General features: G+C 40.1%; 1 protein-coding gene across 1 annotated transcript; it reads right to left on the minus strand.

Moving 5' to 3' along the window:
* Window positions 1-44: 44 nt before the first annotated feature.
* ddb1 (damage-specific DNA binding protein 1) lies at window positions 45-24,391 on the minus strand. Its single transcript, XM_057348022.1, has 27 exons — window positions 24,205-24,391; window positions 23,540-23,688; window positions 21,539-21,655; window positions 21,247-21,468; window positions 21,015-21,129; window positions 20,400-20,497; window positions 20,155-20,313; window positions 18,649-18,732; window positions 18,424-18,540; window positions 15,950-16,052; window positions 15,504-15,579; window positions 15,138-15,246; window positions 14,882-15,060; window positions 13,343-13,506; window positions 13,001-13,108; window positions 12,511-12,718; window positions 12,313-12,408; window positions 12,091-12,202; window positions 11,530-11,653; window positions 11,262-11,426; window positions 9,130-9,224; window positions 8,872-9,042; window positions 8,671-8,780; window positions 1,816-1,985; window positions 1,209-1,311; window positions 563-686; window positions 45-387 (listed from the first exon to the last, which is right to left on the minus strand). The coding sequence occupies exons 1-27, from the start codon at window positions 24,263-24,265 to the stop codon at window positions 304-306; spliced, it is 3,423 nt and encodes a 1,140-aa protein (XP_057204005.1). The 5' UTR covers window positions 24,266-24,391; the 3' UTR covers window positions 45-303.
* Window positions 24,392-24,419: the final 28 nt, after the last annotated feature.

The following is a 24,419-nucleotide window of genomic DNA, read 5'->3' on the forward strand; positions in this document are numbered from 1 at the left end:
TGAAAAATGACATACACATTTTATAAAACGCATCAAGCCAAATGTATTGAAGCAAACTTTATTAAAATAAACGAACAGAGAAACATAATGACAAACGCTTCACTAAAACTACTGAAAATCACAACAGTGCTGACAACGAGGATAATTCCTCGACTCAATATCTTGATGCTCATACAACAAACAACACAAATGTGCTTGGTGTGTGAGCTGTGACGGGAGAATTCATCGAGAAGCGCACGCACACCCATCACATTCTCTGATTTATTTATATAGTTATGTACAGATCTGTGACGCTCTGGCAGGCTAGTGGATCCGCGTGAGCTCCTCTACAATCTTAATGACCTCGTCCACCGTAGCTTCCCGCTTCATTCCACTACCGTCATCAATCTGGAACAACAACAAAAATTCACACGGATTTCAAATTGACCATATGAAACCAAACATCAGGTGGGATTTTGGCACTGGAGCGGACATGAAATGCTCCAATGGTTACAATATGAAGATTCCATTGAAATGCTGTCATTTTGAGAAAGCGAAATAAAACCGGATGTAATAACGTTACCTGCAGTGTGCTGACCACCTCTTGCATCTTGGCACGACCCAAATCCAGGAAGCTCTCAATAAGATCTCCATCTATGAAACCTGTGGCTTGCTCAGTCTTGCGCTCTGTATGGAATGACCTCCAAGTATCACTGAAGTCAAGGACTCCAACATGGAAAAAAATCCACAATTTATGCAATTTATGTCTGCAACATTTGTCCGGTCAGACTCTTTAGCAAAGATAATATATATTAACAAGATGCGCTACTGCCCCTACAATGAATGGACAGGAGAGCAACGCTCAATATGGATGCTCTAGCGAAAAAAGGCTCGCCTTCCAGTAAAAAGATTCAATCGTCCATCGATAAAGACTGACGATACTATGGTGCTGAGATTATGTGAGCCGTTTGCCACCCTGTGCGCATTCACAGTAGCTGAAGAGACCTCGAAAAAGGTGAGCATTTTAAGCTTGGCACAGTCCATAACAGGTTCAATCGTTGATTTGAAATATGCCTTTTAATTGTGATTTTTGACAGCGATTTGAGAAATATCTCCACCATTCAAGGAGATAGGACTATTGTCTTGCTATGACGTAAATAACTGCCCAGAGGCATTGCAAACATGGCACAACTTCCTGTAAACTGACTTTAGCTTCAGTTCAAGGATATAAGCTGTGCTCAATCTTGCCAACACTCTTGATGACCTTGTTGAGTCTGTTCTGGAGGTCCAGCAGTAAACTGTACCAGCTCTCTGAAAGTGACGTCACCAAACCTGAAACCACACAAGCACATTGAGTGGCTCATACCAGAGGAGGGTGGGTAATTAAGTTATCATGAAGTCATTATTTGGGCCCTGCCTGTGAAAACCCAGCTCAAGTCTTTTTTTGCGATTTTCGGTTTTCTACATGAAATCATTTCACATAATGTAAAGAACAAATATAACCTTATGTTAAATATGGACGGAATAAGGCCATGTCAAAAATTGAAATCATCGTGCAGTTCATGATTAAACTCTAAGATGACGTGCATCAAAGTTAAATTTCAAGATTTAAGCCTGGATTTCAAAGACAGAGTCACATTTAATTGGTCCAATTTATCACGACAAAAACACAAAGCCAATTAAACGCACGCCGGACCCCAAGTAAACTCCATAACAGAGTGTGTTTACATCGGAGGTGTTCAAGATTATTTAGAACAAATTAACACGTTGCTGCTTTGCAACATTGCAAAACTATGAAAAAACACTATATGAATAAATCGAAATGAAAAAGTTTACCAATCATTCCGTTAACAGTGCCGAAGAGCACAGAACCCTGGGTAGGAGTAGAGCTCTCGCCCAGGTTCTGTAGAACCAGAGATCCGTGTGAAAACACATTGACGAACTCTCCCAGATGAAACAAGCCGACCTCCTGCAGGTGCTGTCTCTCCTCATCTGTAGTTGCCGCACTGGTGGAAAGACAATCATAATATAATCAGATTAGTCACGTGTGCTGCGCTGGTCCCTCATTTTACATTCATTACATCACCTTTAGAAATGACAGAATCAATCTGCTTGTGTGAGCATTCATCTCTATTTCCCGTACATGTCTTGATTACACGTGAATAATTATACATTCATTATTCTGAGAAAGTGAAGCTTGACATCCAGTAGCAATCTCACAGCGTCCTTATTTCTTAGTTCTTTTCCCATTATCGTACTGAACAAAAATTCAAGCCTAAGCTAAAACAAAGCCAACAACAGGTATTTTCCTGTTAGATTACTATAGAGAAGAGCCTGTTCGGAGGCATTTTACAATTGAAAATAGTTTAAGACACAATAGAACATTTTCTGACTCAAGTATCCATCTTTTTCACAAAGAGCAGAATGAAGGTACGTACAGACTGGGACGTTAATCGCACGCGCTTATCGCCAGCGTTTTTCGAGACTTTTTTCGGCGTTCATACCCAAAGGATTTTCACTGGCGATGAGCCGAGGGAATGTGCAAATTCACTCCCTGACATAGATGTCTCTTAATGAAAAACAGAAATACCCGGTATACAAGGTGGCGCTGCGCAACTTTATGCGTTCTGACACTCGCTTGTCACACAGAAGAAGAATTCATCTTGCTTCCTCTTTGTCAATGTGTGCTCGGCAAGACCGTTTTGTGCTTGAGCGCCACCAAGTGGTGTTTTACTGTAACTTCAGCAGCTCCAGGCACGTGAACAAAACGGCCATCTCATTGGAAGGCCAGTTTTTAACGCGGCGCGTCAAACCAAAAAAACGAGCCCGAGGTGTTAAAAAAAAAATGACGCTTTTACGCGCGTGATTATCATCTCGGTGTGGACGGGCCCTTACCCAGGGAGGATGCTTAGCACTTCGCCATCGCAGCTTCATCTCATGGCATTACCAAGTTATCTCAAAAGCTCGTAAGCAGAGGTAAAATACTTTCATGTTGTTTTAAAGCATCTATTTAAGCGTCGAATTATTTCGCAGTGGCCGCATGAGTTTTTAAGCAGAACTGTAAAAACATAACTATGTGTAAATGACGAAGAGCTTTGACGTTATAAAAGCACTGAAGCAAACGGTTACGCAGCGTTAACATTAGACAATTTGTTTGCCTCAGCTATGAACAGTTTTTCACAAGTCAGATTTTTATACCACACCAGCTTTAAATAAACCTGATCACATTGCACGTGTTCTTTAAAAAATAATGCCGTATTGAAGAGAGCTGAATGCTTTGTGGCGGGTTCTGGCAGGTCTCGCAGCTGCTGTGTTGTTAAACGTTGTTAAACATATAAACCTGTCTTAAAATAGCCTGAATGTAACTCAACCACTGATCTAAATAAATGACTGGATTGTGCATTGACCGCTAAACTAGGGATGCACCGAAATGAAAATTCTTGGCCGAAGCCAAACTAAAATGAAACACTTGGCCGAAAGCCGAATACCGAACATGTTTTTTTTTTGCATTTCTTCTATATATTTAGCCATTATTTTCACTATTGCATAAACTGAATGGTCAAAACGTGCTTTTTATAATTTGTTTTCCTCTTCAATAAAATACAATATAACTTAAAATATAATTGAGCAAAACAAAGTTAATTAAAACAAAAAATTGAGCCCTCTCCCTTCATGAATAGACTATATTAGGCCTATAACTGACTGCTAAAAGAATGTAATGCAAGTTACTCTGTACCCCTACTAGGGATGCACCAAAACGAAAATTCTTGGCCGAAGCTGAATAAAAATGAAACACTTGGCCGAATACTAGTGATGCGCGGGTCAGGGTTTTTTTCCAACCCGCGGGTCTCACTGTTATGAAATTATTTGGAAATTATATTATCTATTTTTAAAACCCGCCCCACCCCGCATCCTATCTAGCACCTAAACTTTGGAATAGTCTTCCCTGCACTGTCCGGGAGGCAGACACACTCTGTCAGTTTAAATCTAGACTAAAGACGCATCTTTTTAATCTTGCATACACTACACTTCCATAATATAAATCTTCTGAGGGTTTAGGCTGCACTAGTTAGATCAACCGGAACCAAAAACACAACTGATGTACTTGTTGCATCAAAGAGTACAGAACAGTACTCTACTCTCAGCCAGTCTTGTCTCATTGTTCCAAGGTTACCACAGCGAGCAGGATGCAGTTCATGGCCTGACCTGATGGTAGAGCGGAGAATGGGAAGTGGGGACCTGACAAGAGCTGAGATGATAGAGCTGGATAAAGAAGGACGCGGTCTCTTGACATGTCTTCACCACAAAACTTCAAATGCTATTAGATTATTAATGATAATCTTAAACTACAATTTATTTTATTATTAAGTTTATTTATTTTATTTAGCCTTGTTGTGCAAGTTCTCTGGAGCTTGTGCAGAGGCAGCAGCTTTTGCCAGAGGGGAACTGGAATCCCCTGGTTGGGCCTGGGTTCTCCTGAGGTTTTTTTTCTCGATTAGAGTTTTGGGTTCCTCGCCACCGTTTGCATACTGTTTTTGCACTATCTGCCTGACCGGGGGGGCTGCTTTAGAATTTTAAAGTTTTACTTAATTAATATTGCATATAGGAATTTATAGTCTGTTTAATATTTGACCTGTGCTTCTCTCTCCTTTATCTTAAATGTGTGCTTTCACTGTGCATGCGTGCGTGCGTGCTTGCCTGTGCGTGTGTTTGTGTGTGTGTGTGTGTCTATGTCTATGTGTGTTAGTACGTGTGCATATTGTGTGTGTGGAGTGTTTTGTATGTGGGTATGTCTGTCTTTTGTGTTTTCACCTTTTTCTTGTTTTTGCACAACTTTAATTGTTTTGCTTATAGTCAATATGTCTCATGTACAGCTGCTTTGTAACAATGAACAAGTTGGGTTGAGTTGAGCACCCGCGACCATTACATAGACATACTAGGCATTGTAATGTAAATGAAAACAGACTTTATTTCAGCCTAAAAGTGCTTATAGATTACATCGCCCTGTAAACTGGCAACAACATACGCTTATGAACCATAGAAACTTGCACTTCACGTAGCCGATATACTGCAGTTGTCTCCTGCTGCAACTATTTCTGAGAACCGGTCCCAAACATTAGATGTAGCAGCCTGACCTTCTTTTCTTTTAATGATGTAAATTCCCGACCTTAATTTCTCCCGCACCTCGTCTTCCATTTTCACTTATAATTCTCCGTTTGTTTTGTTGCGGCGGGAGCTGCTTGGCGCTTTCATGACGTGTTTGGTTTGGGGACATCACGCAAGTTACGTTGCTACGTAGGCCTACGTATTGTAACCTTATCAAAGAACCTAATAAAATATGAAAATATATATTCCCAAATATTTAATATAGGCTATAGAGAATTGCACGAGACACTAATTTAATTTAAATAAATTTAATTTAGTTTTTAATGAACTGCCCTGCAAATACAATTTCTTTACCCGCCCCAACCCGACGGGTTATGAGACGACCCGCGCATCACTACCGAATAACGAACATGGCTTTTCGCATTTCTTCTATTTATATAGGCAATTTTTTCACTATTGCACAAACTGACTGGTCAAAATGTCCTTTTTATATTTTGTCTTGCTTTTTAATATAATACAATATAACTTAAAATAAAATTGAGCAAAACAAGTAGGCTAAATTAAAACAAAAAATTGAGCCCTATCCCTTCTTGAATAGCCTATAGGCCCATAACTGACTGCTGAAAGATGAAGATTAATGTTACTCACTCAGAGATGGGAAAATTACAGACTTAAAAAAACATTCACATGCCTGAGACATTTGCATTGTAAGAATGTACTGGGAGACCTCAGTTCGAAAAACGGGGACTGGTAAGGTACTGTTTCATATGTGAAAACTTCCTATTAATTCAATTGAATGTTTGAGCATACCAAAAACGTCTTGAGCAATCTAGTTATTTAAATAGATCAGGGAATTCAACACCTTAGCTTCATTAAGTATACGCAGATACATGATATGAATATGCAAATATTTCATATTTTGCTTATAGTTTGATGTAAAGATGTCGTATTTAATTTATTTTTCCCCATTTTGTCTACTGTATTGACATGTCAATATACAAAATTGTTCTTACAAAGTCAAGGTCAAGTTTATTTGTATAGTGCCTTAAAACAACACGAGTGTTGACCAAAGTGCTTCACATAGCAATAGTAACAGTGTACTTAAAAAGAACAAATCATGTCAAATGAGTAGTTCAAGTAAAAACAAGCACACAACGTGTATTTGCTGCATCATCATTTTTAATACGCATTTTATATGTATAAATAATAAAGGATAATTAAGTCGCTTAGCCCTGGATATATTCTTCATGTTTAACAATACAGTAAATAAACAAGTGTTGTGATGTTTTTGAGAGGTGCAGAATGCAGTAGTCAGAGCTAAGACCGAGCTGTCTTTAAATGTTATTTATATTCAGCTCTTACATTCGCGTGAATATGAAAGCAACACGGACCTGGGTGCACACTTGTTCAGAAACTAACCTGCGCATGCGTTTTAGCCAATTACGACGTATTTACTTCGATAAAACACATGTAAGAGATGTTAGCGTAGATGATTTACCTTGGATTCGAGTTTTCGCATGTTGCAAGTGGAATCAGAGCGGCAAATGAATGGTAATATGCTGTTTCCTGAAAATAGTCTGTTTGCAAGCAGCAGAAAGACATCTGCGTGCAATGTACAGTAAACCCAAGTGCTGTTTACTCTGCTGCGCATAATAGCAGCAAGTGAATAAAAAGCACAACATACTAACTTGCGTTCGGTTTTCTATCATGTGCCATGCACGTTTGTGATGACTTAAGATGTATCCAAACACACCAGGGTTCGATAGAATCAAGCTGAGTTTGAAACCAAACCAACGCTGCAGAAGGCGCCCTGAACAATCTCACTCGGGTTCAGACCGCAGCAAACGTGCCCAAGTCTGAAAACCATTATCAGTAACGCTCTCGAACTAATCCCAAATATTAAACGGAAGTGTGGAGCATCCAACTGGAAGTCACTTGCGGTAATGACAGATGAATCAACAAGAGCACTTAAATTAATATGACACTTGCTAATGTCTCTGTGGACATGTATCACTATAGTATCATAATATCTTGAAGTTTCATATGGGACCACAAAACCAGTCTTAAATCGATCGGGAATATTTGTGGCAATTTTTCATTTTATGCCAAAAATCTAAAAGATATCAAGTAAAGATCATGTTCCTTTAAGATATTTTGTACATTTTTTACCGTAAATATATCACTGTTTTGTTGTCCAGGGTCACATATAACCAGTGTGGTACATGAATACATTGTTCTTCTGTACAATTACACATTACCATCTGCCATATAACTTTGTAAATAAAATGTATTCAGCTGTTACTGTGTAAGGATGGGTATTGTTATGATACCGGCTCACTCCATCCCTCCTCCCTCCCTTCCGAATGTGTAAATGTCATTTCACCTAAATGAGATTGAATTTACATTTGTTTTAAAGCGGCCCTAACACACCCGGTTTCTGCCAATCTCATATTAATCTTGAGTACCTATAGAGTAGTATTGCATACTTCGTATCTTCGAAGAGTATTTAGTTTGATCACATTTCTAAAAGATAGATACAGCTGTACGATTATTTCCTAAAGCATACGGCGCATGCGGGGGGGAGGGGTAGGCTGAACTAAAGCACGTGCGCACCCATTGCCAACAAAACACAGACATCAGTTTCACTCACCGCATGCGGTTCATGTCCGGCATCTTTTAGTGCTGGGACGGCTCCATATATCAGTTTCAAACCATCTCCAAATCCAGCGTTATATCCATCGTTTATATAACATTCATCACGTAAATGCAGTGAACAAACAAACACCTGAACTTCACGAACGTATGCTCTCTCTCTCTCTCCTGCACACAAGTGAAAGTGACGTCTGCGCATGCTCCTTCTCCTGCTCTCCTTACTGTCTCGTGGGCGTGCCGCGTGCTTTTCCGGGAGAATTGTCCAATAAGGGACTAAGAAAAATTGTTACGAAACAGTTTTATATGTTCGAAAAAAACTTTCCGAAACCTGTACGATCGCTGGGGGAGTACAGTAATACTACGTAATACACCCAACTCGTTTTTTGACAAGTTGACCATTTTAAGCATGAGAAGACAGCACGTTTAACATTGTAAAGAAGTCAGAATGCATGACACACCGTTGCACCACCCCTTTAAAGGGGTCAAATGACACGGCTAAAACAAATATTATCATTTGTTTTAGATTTAAGGTTGAAAACGCTGTATTTTCCACATACCGTGCATGTTTGTATCTCCTCTTTGTCCCGCCTCTCTGAAACGCGCAGATTTTTTTACTAAGCTCATGGCTCTGAAAAGCGAGGTGTGCTATGATTGGCCAGTTAACCAGTGCGTAGTGATTGGTGGAATACTGCAAGTGTGTGAGGGAAATGTAAGGCCTCTTACCAAAGGCGTTTAGATAGAATGCACCTTATGTTCCCACCCTTTCATTTTTGCAATTTTACGTGTCTAATACATGCATGGGCCACTTATAACGCACCAAAGACACAGAAAAACACGTATTCGCGTCATATGACCCCTTTAAATTTAAACTCAGGCGTGATTAAAAACAAGATAGGATTTACGTAGCAACAACACATAAGAAATAGACGTTACCTGTCTTTTTGGCAGACAAACAAGTTGAACGCATTCTCTGCTCCAAGGAAGTTGTCATCATCCAAGATTTCAACGGCACTCATCCAATTTGGATTAAAGTCACGTGCAATCTGATGAAATGAAAACAGCACGAAATTAGAAATGAAGAATTAATAGCCATTAATAGAATTGATGGACAAAAATGACTGCGGGAATCCTGACCTCCTCAAAGCTTCCCTCCATGGGTTTATAGGCCAGCAGCAGCACGGAGCGCATCAGGTCGCCCACCAGTATGAAATCTCCTTTAGTCTTCAGATACAGGGCCATGATGTTATTATAGTGATTACACTCAGTGCGCAGCTCCTTCTCTGCAGTCCACTCGTACAGACGCACCTGTGCACGGACGCAAACAGAGAGTTAGTATAGGACATAGATTTTAGGAACAGCTGAAGCGTTACGTCACAGCAGCAGTAAACTGACAGTGCTGTTGATGCTGGCCAACAGTTTGCCATTAAACTCCACCATCGAGTAAACAGCTCCTTTCACCTCCTTCTCTGCAACCGTCTGCAGTTTACCTGTAAATACACAACAAAACCACCTGAATTAACATTTATTTAGGATTTTAATGAACACACTTCATGTAAACATTCAGATTGGATCTAATAGTAAAACACATTTTAAACGGCTATTAACAGAGAGCACATCACTCCCTACCGCAGCTTTTCTGCTAGATTCATACCGGTTATTGTTGTACGGCGTTGTTCAGGTAAAGCAACTGCGGTTCAGTCAACACATGCAGGGGCGCGCGAAAACAGTTTTGCTAACTTAGCAGCTCGGTCACAAGATTTAGCAACTTTTCTTTAGAACCACATAGCGATGTGGCCAGTACTTGCTTTCCCTAAATCTTTAGATATATAAACATGAACACGGTTTGTCTAGAAATGTGCACATTGTTAGCCAGACAGGCTGTGTAAAAGCCAAAAATCACTGCTCTTTAAGGTGATCTTTTAGGTGTCGCAGTTATAAACTGTATCTTAACTCTTTTCCCTCCAGACTTAAAAAAAAAGTTGCCAGCCAGTGCCAGCATTTTGATCTTTTTTACTCAAATTTGCTCCCAGTACATTTTCTTTAATGAATATATGGACAAACAATATATCAAATCAAAGAACAGGGTCTCTAATTTTAAACAAAACAAACAAAAAAAAATTCTTCTATTTTCATTGGTTCTATTTGATCACCTCTTAAATGTGGGTGTTTCTTCAAAACGGCAACATTTTTATTAAACAGCTGAGAGAATTTGGATTTTTGTCAAAGACTTCGCCCATGTCGGATTCAGAACAAAGAATAAAAAACAGATCCAAATATTTACAGTTTCTAGATACAGAGATACTGTGGTCTTTCAGAAAATGTGTAACAACGCCACCTGCTGTACAACAGTGAAAACACAGATTGCTGGAAATATCCGTGTTTGGCAGAGAACCGATAACTCATAAATTCTGTGTTTGGCCGGGAAAGAGTTAAGCTGCAAGTCAAATATTACGCGATGACATCACAAATATGTTAAAGGAGTAGTTCACTTCAAAAAAAGCCTTATTTTAAAGTGAACTTCTCCTTTGATTACCACGTGAGGTCATCCAGCACCACAGTCCCAAAACACCCTGGAGAACAGTGAAAACACGGCAAGCCTCATTTGGTGGAGAAAGAGTTAAAAAGCAATTCAAAATACTAATGACTTCCACTTTACAATGTTTTCAAATTCTTAAACAATGAGTTGTAAGTATTAACCCAGAAATAAACGAAACCACCAGCATGTCACAGAAAAAATGTCTACATTACATCTCAGTTATCCACAGACAACAAAAGCACAACTCTGACTGGGCCGTCCTTCAGTCCGACTCCTCATGAGGTCCTAATGCCGGTGCAGATGTAATCTGGTAAATGGCCCAAAGGAAAACTTTGTTCCTGAAATGATCCGATGCGAAAGCAGCTGAAATATCCCACCTTAAAGCGGTATTCTCCCTGAAAAGCACGTCCACGTGTCAACCAGCCAGCTTGAGAAAGAGAATGTCAATGTCGCTTCAATCGGCTGACAGAAGTTTAGCTGTGTTTGTTTGCTCTCTGGATTTCAGTGATGGATGTTATATAAACGCTGGATATAACGCTGGATTTGGAGATGGTTTGAAACTGATAGATGGCGCGGTCCCAGCGCTAAAAGATGTTGGACATAAACCGCAAGCGGTAAGGGAAACCAAGGCATATGTCTGTTTTATTGGCAATTGTGTATAATGTAAACAACACAAACTTATAGTGATTGCATGCTATGATGTATTGTGTGCTCGTGCTGTAGTTCCGCCCCCCCCACACTCCTCCAGGCGCTCGTCTTTTTCCAAAAATAATCGTACAGCTGTTTCTGTCTTTTATAAATTTGATTAAACTAAATACTCTTCAAAGATACGAAGTATGCAGTACTCAAGATTAATATGAGATTGGCAGAAACTGCATGTTACCCTCATCTTTAACAATATGTTTGAAAACATCAGTTCTTGTGTATAAAGGACAATGTTATCACACTTCACCTGACATTATTTCAACTTTTGCTCTAGCACTCTTACCGTCTGTATAGTGAAAGACGATGATGCGGCCCTGTTTAGGCTCCGCCTCCTCTGGATACACCATTGCTGTGCCAACTATGAAATAAACAGCAGGATCTCTGCCCAGCTTACAGGAGACCATGCTCAGAGCGTATTCATTCTGAAGGAACTGATGCCCATGCAGCACTGCGTAAAAACAAAACACTTCACCATTAACAATGCAGAGAGACGTATCATAAACGAAATAATGCTTGTGACTGTGTGTGTGTGTTATATAGCCAACAAATACCCTCAAATGTGTGTTGATCAACCACCAGTAAACTGTGAACCTCCACTTCCTCTCCAAAAGACGTCTCATGAGGAGCAGTGCTGCTGGGAAACAGCTTACTGGAGCTCATGCTGCTGGACAATGCCTGAACACACAAACACCACTCTTCAAATACTAAATGCACAAATTGCACTTCAATTATACGGAGCACACAAACACATACTGCTCTTCAAATACAGAACACAATTTATGTATAAACACATACACTTAAAGGCGGGGTAACCGATTTCCGAATTACGCTTTAGACAACTGAGTCGGGCCGAGTACCAAAACAACCTTGTAGCCAATCAGCAGTAAGGTGCACAGGACGGACATTAGCCGGGTGCTGATGAAAGCGAAACATGGGGGTAGGGATGTGTTTGTTTTGGTGATTTGAACATCAACAACGGCTAAGAGAAATTGGACACCCCGCCTTTAAGTCTACAGTCGTTCAGGAATTCATTATTTTACCTAATGGACACATGCCTGATCTCTAAAGCTGCTCCTACGAGTGTGAAATGTTATTTTGTTGTAAACACACACCTGTGTACTAGCGCTGGGCCGCATGGCTGCTGTGGTTCCACTGGCGTCCTGCATTTCTACTCTGCTGGACAAAACTCCAAAACATTGAGACACCTCCTGATAACAGATCCGCCTGCAAAACATCACAACCAACAGATAAATCTCAGAACATCCGGCAGATCAGTTTCACTTCAGCTGAGCTGCAGATATCTAACACGCACGCACGCACGCACACACACTGACTTGGGTGACTCGTAGAGAGGAACAGTTCGGATGTGGAGTTTCTGGATCTCATCAATGGTGCCGATGGTCAGAGTGCTGTTATTAGCCAGAGCCAAACTGCAAGAAAAACAGTGACACCAAAGCTCTTATCTGGCCAGTGCATTTTTATAACCCAAACAAATTCACTCATAGTATGAAAATGCATTTTTGATGTGACACCTGTCAGGGTAGCCCTCAGAGTTGAGCGGGCACATGTAGTTCACCTCCTTCAGATTGACATTAGAAAAGACCAACTTGTGGTTACTGGAGTAGATGACGGTGGGTCTGTCCGAACAGGCAAACACATTGGATGTGGAGAGAGAGCGAAACGTGCGCAGAACCGTTGGCTGTGTGCCGAGAGTCACTTTCTTCCGTTCACTTAAAACACCTGGACAGAACGCGCATGACATGAAATACTCCAGAACCATCTTAGATCATGACCGATGAAACAACACAATTAAAGGCCCTCAATCATTTTAACAGAACTATTACGTCAACACCCACAGACAAGAACCAGCTTAACAAAACCAACAATGTCGGAGTGTACTGAGAAAGTTTTATGTCAACGTTTGACACGACTTTCTTTATTGGGTCAAAAATATTTTGCAACAAAACATCTGAAGATAAATGTGATGCTTGTCGGCCGTCTATATGTGTGCGTTTCAGTAACCTGTCTGAATGTCCAATCCAAAGTAAAAGAGTGCCCCGTCTCCCAGAGCGCACAGCAGGTAATGACTGCCCTCAAATGTGGTCATGAGGATAGAGCGAGGTATGATCTCTACAAAACACACAAACATCAGTCAGAGACCCACACAGTAAATAACAAATATACACTATACAGACACTATATGTCACTCAGAAGCAAAGCTTCATATGGAAACATTCAAAATACATGTACTGAACATACAAGTATATAAAGCCAAGCTACAGAATCGCAAGAAAATTAAAAAGAATAAAAATGCAGACTTTTCTCTTTAATGCTTAAAACAATGAAACACAAGAACACATTTACCTCCACCCAGCATCTCTTTATGCAGCGGGCTGAAGCAGGGTAACTTGAGCAGACGTGCCGAGATGTCCGTCCAAAGTCCCACAGCACAAATGCTGGACTCTCCTCCGCTGTCACCCAGAGGAGTGATGTCCAAACATGCCACCTCGTGCTCCATCTCTGTAGAGCTGCGCCACACAATCACAAAACCCATTACAAACTCTCCATGACTTACAGACAGAGATCTACTCAACCATCAGACAATTCGCTTTTAATTTAAAGGTCCAGTGCTCGAAGTTTTGCGGCATCTAGTGGCGACTTAGATGTCGTCATGTTTTTGCTTCTTGGACAAAGGAGATAACGCATTTACGAAACGCGTTCTGTAGAGCAGTTTGTCCGTTTAGTGCTACTGTAGAAACAACATGACGACTTCTATGTAAGGGGACCTGCGGTGTATGTAGATAGAAATAGCTTCATTATGTGAGATCTTTATACATCTTTGAAGACATAGATATGAATATATTGCATTTTTGTCAATAGATCTGCCCAAAAATTACACATTGGACCTCTAAGTGCCCGATAACTGATATGGCATGAGTCGCCAACTTGTGGACCCATTAAATAACCCAAATGGTAAGAAACCGTACCGAAGAATATTCAAATCTATCTGGGAGTACAGCATGCTTGTACTCTCCCGTTGACAAAATTCACATCATATAAATCTCATACTTTGAGCTTAAAGGGGAGATTTAACGCCATTTCATGCATTCTGACTTCTGTTAAACGTGCTGGCTTCTCATGCTTAATATGGTCAAGTTGGACCGATGACGTAGTATTTCTGTGCTCGATACACTCCCCCAAGGTTTTGGAATGTTTTTTTAGAACATGAAAATCCATTACGTAACAACTTTTCTTGGTCCCTTATTGGACAATTCTCCTGGAAAAGCACACCCACGGCAAGGCGAAAGAAATAGCCTGCCAACGCATCAACCGACGAGCGATAGGAAGACCCGCTTACCATCAAGATTGGCTGCGCTGTGGGACTGCAGCTGCAGCTCTTTACTCTTGCCATAGTGAGAGACGTTGATGTGATAGATGTTATATAAACGGAGGATATGACGGTGGATTTGGAGATGGTTTGAAACTGATAGATAGAGCAGTCGCAGTGCTAAAAGATGCCGGACATGGACCGCACGCGGTAAGGGAAACTAAGTCATACTTCTGTGTTTTGTTGGCAAATGTAAACAACATGAACTTATAGTGAATCAAAACAGTTATGCAGGGATAATGCGATGATGTATTGTGTGCTCGTGATTTAGTTCCTCCGCCCGCACACCCCCAGGTTGTCGTCTGTTTTCGGAAATAATGCTACAGCTGTATCTATCTTTTATAAATGTCATCAAACTAAAAACTCTTCTCGAAGATTCAAAGTATGCAATACTACAGTACTCTATAGGTAATCTAGTTTAAGATGAGATTGGCAGAAACTGCCCGTTAAACCGGATCTTTACGTTTAGTGTTAAAGATTTGTTTCGATGACAGAGTGTTTGTGTTTGTTAGTACCTGATCTGTTTGAGTTCTCCTGTTAGTATCTGAAGATAATAGAGCACCCGGCCCACGGCCAGCACCACCTGTGTGCTGTTACAGGACGCCACGCTGATGTTCCTGCCCTGAGGCTCTTTCCACTCGCTCACCAGAGCCTTTGTGTCCTGAGTGACCAGCCGCACGGACACCGACGTGATCTGCACACACGCACACGTGAACACAGCTATCCCAACCAACCCTTCCTAAAGTACAGTACAGATGTGTGCAACTGCACCTGTATGAGCTGCTGGTGTGCTACTTTCCCACAGAAGAACGTCTGCTGATTATCCACAAACCCTGGAAGTTCAGTCTCCTCCACCTCCTCTCCACTCAACATCAGCACTCTGGACACACACACACACACAAACACATTAGCTGTAGTGTAAACAGAGGACGGGAAGTGCACGGCATTGTTGCAGACACATACCGAAAACAATGATCGATCAATAAAAACATCTTTTTATTTGACTGGATTTATTAGGAAGTATAAATGTAAAAACGAAGGTAGTGTAGGACATATCAGTGAAGCTTAAGAAAACCTATGACCTATACAAAACTACCAACTGAATGAAATAACCGCTCATGGAACACCCTTTCTCACCTGGTCTGACCCACAAAAGACAGAACAAGCATGTCATCAGTGTCTCTGCCTGACTCTGAGCGAAGAGGCCACAGTCCTGAGAAACACAAACACACACACAATATCAGCTTCAATCTACTGACATGCACACAAATATCTTACAAAACATTTCAATGTTACATTAGAAATGCATGCCTCCAGGAGCTCCAGTGTTTTCACAAGGAAGCATATCTGTTTCTGTCTTTTATAAATGTGATCAAACGAAATACTCCTCTTCAGAGATATGAAGGATGCAGTACTACTCTATAGGTCCTCAAGATTAATATGAGAAACTGCGTGTGTTATGTCCGCTTTAACAAACAATGTCATCAGACCTGAGGGTGAGTAAATGAACAGCACATTTTCATTATGTGGTGAAGTAATGCTTTAAACAAGCCATCATCACGATCACAGACAGACAAAGAGACCTTTGATTCCAGGCAGGTCGATGCTGGCGTGCTCATGTATTCCTATGCCATTGCGAATAATCCTCAGCGAGCCTTCCTTAAACGCTCCGGAGCAGGTCACCAACTACAGCAAAACACAGAAAGCAGTATCTGTGAGAAAGCAAGCTTACATTAGCTGTAGTGTTCCCAGAGATGTGATTTCCAAGGAACACACATGCTAATAACAAAATCTAGTCAAGTTTGAATGTGCTTTGGATAGCAGTAGGACTGGGACGATATATTGTGAGATTCTTCTGCTCAGTTTCTCAATGAATTACGGTTCAATGCCTGCCGCCACATCCGAAAGCCAGAGGGCGCTCTCGCGCAGAAACTCCAAATATGGCCCACAGAAGAAGTACCATTTACACACCTAGTTCCAGGAAATGCCAATGGGCATATTCTATCACTGTTCTTCAAACCTTTTCAGGTATTTTCATGATAAGTGTTGCTTTTTCAAATGCACATTATAAACGACTCAATCTCGTAGTGATTTCCTCTTACTTAAAAACAAATGCTTAGTTGGTGGTTAATTCATATTTCAATGAAAAAACAATAATAAAACAAAGACAAACTCACTTAAATTAAACAAAGATATGAAACTTTTATTACGAAACATTTTCTTGTACGTATGCCTCCTCAGTCACCCTGATGCTGACCCTGACTTTAATTCTGCACAGCTCGTGTTTTATGGAGCAGATGCAGCTCCATTCATAAGTGTAGTGTAGGCTGTGTAACTGAACTACATTTCTTTTATTACTCGGGGTTAGCCAACCACCGTCTAAGACCGATAACAGTTAGTCATCTAGCAGACACTTTTATCCAAAGGGACTTACAACCAACTACTGGCCCATCTCTAGTCTTGACATCAGGGGTGGGACAATATATCGATAGGGCGATGTATCGTCGTCCTTCTCCGTGCGATACGAGTATCGATGTCCTTCTCCGTGCGATACGAGTATCGATACGCTGGCGCCAAACATCAATATTTTAAATAATTAATAAAACAAGATGCTTTTAATAGATTTCCAAGCGTTATTATGTCATGGCTCTACTGGGTGGCGCTTGACACATGAATGAGGGAAACGTGAACAAACGTTAACTAATCCGAGAAAGAGTTTCGGATGGCAGATAGTGCTCGTAAAATAATAGATGCTCCGTGCATATATGAGAATGAATGTTAACGTGCTTAGGTTTTAGGGCTGTGCAATTAATCGAAAATTTATCGTAATCATCAATTTTGGCCTTCAACAATTACAAAAACAAAGGAGTTACATGTGTCAGCTCACAAAGAATGTTGCACTAAACCTTTTTAATGGGCATTTTGTTTTCACAGAGTCATAGATATCGTGATGTATCTTTATAGGATTGTCAAGCAATATAGCGATTATCGCAGAATCGGTGCATTGATATTATCGTACCGTGAGCCATGTGTCGAGTTGTATCGTGAGGTACACTGTTATTCCCACCACTCCTTGACATGCACATTTTGTGTTCATGTTTAATGTTCATGTTCATGTGTTCGGTTCAGTTTAATTCAGAGTTCTAATTTGATTTGGTGTACTCACAGTAACAGACTCTATTTAGCACCAATCAAGCACAAAGCTTTTCTGTAGACTCATTTTAAATGATAAACAAAACCAAATATGCTGTCATCTGCAGTTAAATGTATTATACAGAGACAGGTAGCATTTTTAACTGCTGGGGACTTTATTTAGAGGAAAAGTATAATAAATAGGGATGTAACGATTCACCGTGAGCCGGTTGAAAATCGGTTATAATGAGTGACGATTCAATTCGGTTGAGGCTTGAACTGAATCGCAATACATTCTTTGAACAGCAGGGGCCGCTATTTTCACTGCAAACCTAAACGTGGATGCTGATATTTCTTAAATGCAAAAAAATCCAAGAAAAGCACAGACAGTATTAGTTTGTTTATATTAAAGAGACTTTTTCTATTATTAATTTGTTATAAAATCGCAGTTTACTTTTGTTATTTGAAATAAAACATTATTTTATTATGCAAAGAAACGTGAAGCATTTAAGAAATAATGCAAGGGAAGTTGTTCATTTCTAATTTGTTTCAACTCATTTTTTAAAAATAAATCGTGAATAAATCGCATCGTGAGATCAGAATCGTGATTCGCATCGCGAGCTGAGTGAATCGTTACATCCCTAATAATAAAAGCTCAAGACTTTTTCTACTGAATCAGTTCAAATGTAATTCAATTCTGTTTAATAGATCTGTTAACCAAACAAGTTATCCTAATTACATTTGTACTGTAAACCTTCAAGAAAAGATCAGAAGTAACATTTCAGATTGTATGTGTAATGTTTTTAGTGTTCATATGCTTAGTCCTTTTAAACCCATTTAAAACTAGTTTGCAGATTTTTCAGCTCAGTCCATGAGTGATGATTGTTAGCCTGCAGATACACAGAATTTAGTTTACATATCTCACCTGGCCTTGTCCTTGTCTTTCAAGGTCCACCACGCACATGTCCACTATGGGTCCCAGGTTAGTGAAGGTCTCCATGACAGCCACATATGAACCTTGGTCATTACTGTCCACACTCAGCTGAGGAAATTCAGTGCAAGATTCTTTATACAGCAACATGCTTTCAAAGCTGCTTCACAGAAAAACAACTCAAATCTCAAGTTAACTGCAAACTGCGAGATGACCTACCTTAACTAACTGAGAATCTCCAAGCCTCGAACCCACAAACACCACACCATTATCCAAGTATGTCAGACACTCAGCGATAGAGGTCTACAGAACACACACAGACAGATAAACTGGTCATTTCACCTTTCAAAAAGCAACTGGTATATAGCTATAGATACAATACGATAGTCAAGACTGCAACATCACACCACAACCGACTGCAGACAGAAACTGTATCGTCATCTGTGGATGTGCAAAAAAAACCTCATCAACAAAGTAAACTACGAATATTGACAAACACCACATTTGTGTCCAAAAGCGTGGTCAATAGCATATCTTTGTGTCTTTTTGACACCGGAGACTATAGACTTACACTAAAGCTATTCCATTTTTCCCACTTGGCTTAGGCAGCCATTAAATGAGAGAAACTTCACTTTAAAAGTGTGTTGTAGTCCAAATGAGCCATTAGTTATCAAAGTAGAGATTTACTGATAATGTATTTAAGCATTTTTCCTTAATCGTAAATTGGTTTTGTTCTGATTAAACGGATTGTACCTGATAAATCTGGTGAGAGTTTCAAAAATCGCAAGCAAGACAGCTCGTTCCCAGATGTGTTTTTCACACATTTTTAGACGTGATATGTGAACGGCACTTAAAGGATGATGATATGATCATGTATTATACTGAAGTAGCCTGCTTAAATGAACGTGTATTTAGACAAAAGCTGCTGTGGCTCTAATATACATATCTCTGCTGTCCTTCTGAAACCTCATATCTCCATATTTTGCGATTTTTATTTTTTGCCTTAAATCATTGTTATTAGTTACTCTTTATGTTTGTCACTGGGTTTTGCAAATAGTGAACTTTGACAAAACAGTGTGCAATCATTGAACATTCTGTGTTCAGTAAAAATAAAGTTCAGTGTTTTTTCAATTTGGACATACCAGGTTTCAGAAGGACAGCGACGATATATTCATTTCATAGCCCTTCTATATCACATGACCAGCACTTGACGTTTCAACACCTTCACATCTTAAAACTTTTGCCTATTGTTATTCGTTTTACCTGCTGATGTAATTATTGTTGTTCTATGACGTTGTTAAAGACAATAACTAAAAATAGGTTCGGCATATTGGTTAGCCAAAAAAAAAAACAAGTAATTGTTGTCAGATCACTTACAAAAAAATCTATATCGGTCTGAAAGAATTTTTTTTTTGCGTTCATTATAAACAAATAAAGCTAAAAATGTAAAAAGCATAGTCTTAAAATGGGTTCTTTTTCATGCATGGCCGGGTCAAAAGGGACACACCCAACTGTTGGGTTATAAATGAACCTATGCTGGGTTGTTTGTCTCAACCAAAGGCAGGATGAGGTTGAGTTTATTTTTGACCCAATCATGGGTTTAAAATGACCCAGCATTTTTAAGAATGTAATAAGACCTTGAATAACAGCACTCTGTCTTTTCTCTATATTTGTGAGGTCGTTTTTATATATTTTGGCATTCATAATCGCACTGTACACACACACCTCTCCTAACAGCTCGACTCGCAGGTCTTTAAGCACTACAGCTCCATCCATCAACTCTTCTTTCTCCAACAGCAGCATGAAGAGTCGGCCCTCCATATCTCCCAGCAGGTACCGCGAGCCATTGGGATCCACACGGTTATGACAAACAATGGTGCTTTGCTATAATGTTAACATAAAGCATACTTTACACATTGGGGAAATTACAGTTTGAAATGAAAAGGCAAAGAGTGTCATTAAACCCTTACCTTAATAGTAGGAGGAGCGATGGCTAAGTATTTGTCTCCATTATGATAAGTGATCGACTCCTGTCCAATAATTATAGCACCACCAAACGGCTCAGGGACTGCATGTATAAACACATAAAACCACAGTCAAAACACTTTAAGCCAAGTCCTGGTTGCTGATTATTTTCAACATCATTTATAACCATTTTTTATTTTACACGTATGAATGAATTGGCTCGTTTTTAGGGGTGTGACGAGATCTCGTGGAACACAATATCCTCACGCAATTGGCATGATGGGGTGTTTGGCTCAAATTTGCGACCATTTTAGTTGCATATGCTCCCTAAATTTAACCTGTGCGACCTCAAAATATATTTGGGAGCATTTGTGTGAGTGCACATTTTGTTGTGGTGCGACCTGTTTTCATTACTGTACAGAACACGTACAAAATTTTATTTTTAACAAAATTTGAATAAAATGAAGGGGGATGAACACTTTTGCAAGGCACTGTATATTTCCCTCATCTTAAACAGAAAACTTGTGTATAGATGCAGAACAGAGCCTACAAACCCTCCAGTACCACCACACATATTGTGAAAAGTAAAACGTTTGGCCAGGTTGGTGCTGTTAACTCACCTGGAATAACCATTGATGCTTCCGCTTCCACATTCTCCTGTTTCCAGGGCCCTTTGTTAAATTCTTTCTCCCTGAGAGAGACCTCGTACGTCTTCACATGCCTACCCTGGGGATCCTAAACAAAATAAGAAAAGGAAGAGCAGAGCACATGAATACATAGCACATCACCGTGTTGACCTGCACAGACACTCACATTAAGCCACAGCACTCATCAGGGTGTTTAGGTTTCTACCTGGTATATAAAACAGACTGTGGGCGCCTGACATCCGTACAAGAACTGTACATCTATGACCTGTAGCTCCTCCAGCCGGATGTTGAACGCTTTCAGCTCACGGTTGTCACGATCCAGTGGGATGACCTTAAACAGGCCGTCATAGAGCCGCAAGCCGATCATACGACATTCTGGATCCACTATACCAATGATACCTGTCTCTGATGGACGCCCAATCCGGTCCTGTCAAAAATGCTTTTAGTTGTCGGTTTTTTTATTTTTTTCAAATAGAGAACCATGTCTCCAGCAGTACCTGAACATTGCCATGAGCACGGGTGATGATATCGATACTGTCTCCATTCTGCTTGTACTCCAGGATGCAGGCGTTGTATTTGGCAGTCAAAATGAACAAAAGATCTTTACTCTCGCCCTTCAGATAAACAACAGAATCACAGCATTAGACAGGAGACCTGGCTTAGTGTATAAGCAGCCTGATGGAACTTACAGGTGCAGATTGTGGTGAGAGGTGTGGTATTCTGTGGAATGGGCAAATGGCATAAACAGTCTTACATTGAGTATACTGGTTTTACATAAGAAATATGCTGTGGGAGTCAAAAAAAAAAGAACAGGAGATGCTGGGACTTTGTATAATCAAGTCTTAACTTTCACAAATCTGTGCACAATTATTGATGACAATATGAACATTTCAGGATCATGTGAAACATATACATAAGGCAAGATCACTTTTGGGTCGACTTAAAAAATGAGAAAATGTTGAAATTGACAGGAAGCCTGACTAGTGTTGTCAAAAGTACCGGTACTTCGGGTCCAAGTCGGTACCTAAAAATAAAAATGTTGTCGGTACCTAATTTTCACAAGACCCGGTAGTACCGACGTACCGGGTCAACCGGGTACTGATGCTCTGTCTGACAGGTTGTTAGTCTGAAACTTTTTATAGACGCAATAAGACGTGATGAGCGGATGAGAGATGCGCACAGAAATACTTCAGATTAAAGTCATATCACGAAGAAAACGAACAGAGTTTTGTGGTGAAACGAGGAAGCATCCGGATTTAAGTTAACAAGTTCAAGCTTTAAGTTTCAAATTCTGTTCGCGTTTGCATTATGAATGTTGTAGCATATGTTAAGTTAAAGGTTACGTTAAAATAAACATCCCTGTTTGCGTGTTAATTTGTTAGCGCCAATGCTAATCCAGTCAAGTGTCCTTATTAACCATTTAATGCTTTTATAACTGTAATGGAGTAAAATTAATGGGAGGACAGGGTGGGGTTTACAGTACCTAGTATTTTATTTAGGCCTATCTGCAATCTATGTGCTAGAAAACTATCATACTAACTGTATGACTAGCAATGTGTATGTCTTGGATAGATAACTCTATTAGGTTTTAAAAAATCACATTTAAACTAAAGAAAAATATATCTGTTGCATTTATTATTTTAATATACAGTTACCTTAATGTAAGTAATCTTGTGTAAATGCAGTATAAAAACTGAGGTTTGTTTTAATATTGCATATGCATGTTTGTTCAGTCAGTTGACTTACTGAAGTTTATTCTATTTGTCTTATACAGCAGCAGACTGAGGAGGATGTTCATCAGCATGAAAGACCCCAGTGAGCACACAACAGTTTCAGCAACAATTAACTTATACTTCATGTATACAAAATGGCATTGCTTTCTATACATTTATATTAACAATGAGCTTTATTAATAAAATTGTGTTTCAATTAGCATGTACTTGTGTTTTGCTTTGGTACCGAAATTGGTACCGAGAACCGTGGAATTTTACTGGTATTGGTACCGACTACTGAAATTTTGGTACCGTGACAACACTAAGCCTGACCATTGATCAATGATCGAAAGCATTCTGCCAACATTGTCTCTTATTATGACTAATTACCTATGAAACTGAAATATATGTTAACACAGGTGATTTATGGAGAAAATAGCATCACTGGCCAGAAAGAGAAAGCAACATTTATTTTCATGTTTCATTGGCAAAAAAAACCTTCCAAAACAAATGGTAGACAGTTGCAAGGTACTCAGACCCACAGTCTCCGGTTTGAACCCACTCCTTTCTAGGTGTAGTCCCTGTGGAGACTCAATCTAATGTTTATACTGGGACATATTTGATTTGTGAGTGCATTTCAATTCTACTGGGGTTCGCAGGTTAAGGTTGTAATAAAAACTTGAGAGTGGCTGAATAATGAAAAATGACTGGATTTGAACTCATTGGTCTGGTCACATCAGCTGATTTACCCTGCATCAGTACTACAGATAAATGTGTCACACACACCTTTGGTCTGAAGAGCTCCATGACTGCGATCTTGCCGTACATGCCGACCTCCTTGACAGGCCGCAGACCCTCAGCGGTAACCACATAGATCTCCAGACGAGTGTTCTTCGCGATCAACAGGTTCAGATCATCGGCTGATGTGAAGTGACCTGAGGATGAAGCATCACACACGTGACTGAGCTCAATGTGTAAAATAAACACGGTTTATTCATTGTAAACATTGAAGTGGTAATCATGGTAGATTGGTTAACATTTATATCCACAGTGTTACTACACCTGTCATGTTTATGCTACGGTTACTGTAGTAAGACACCAGTAAACGTGTTACTGTGCTACTGACTTATGTCATCATCTAATGCATGCAATGTTAAATACATCTTTGAAGACGTAAGCGTATACGAAGTTTTGGCACCAGTTCGTCTGAGCTGCACAAACCCATTAAAGATGTCCGTGTTAATTCATGAGAGCTAACTTAGAAGTGTCTGTCTACATGCAGTGTTGTGTATTTTATGACTTCCGACAACAACCTCGGCCCTGACTACATTACATACACAATGTTGCAAACACAAAACAGAATTGATCAGCAGCTGCATTGAACCGAAGTTTGTGTGCAGCAACGAGGCCTGACGCGCTCGAGCGCGGGAGATAAACACGCGCGCACTCACCCGTGATACACGCGTTCACAGCCGTGGGCTTTTGCGCCGTCACCACGTAGTTGTAGGACATGGCGTTCAATTATAACACACGAACAGCCAGAAGTGAAGTTAAATTCGCGTTTAGTGTCGGATACGTATCATGAATTCGCTGAGCAACGATCAGATCAGCAGTGCGCTGTCTCGGTGTGAGCAGGCGTCTGAGAGCGCCACCGGCGTCTTGGAGG

Source organism: Triplophysa rosa, linkage group LG12, assembly GCF_024868665.1.
Source record: "Triplophysa rosa linkage group LG12, Trosa_1v2, whole genome shotgun sequence".
Classification (NCBI taxonomy): Eukaryota; Metazoa; Chordata; class Actinopteri; order Cypriniformes; family Nemacheilidae; genus Triplophysa; species Triplophysa rosa.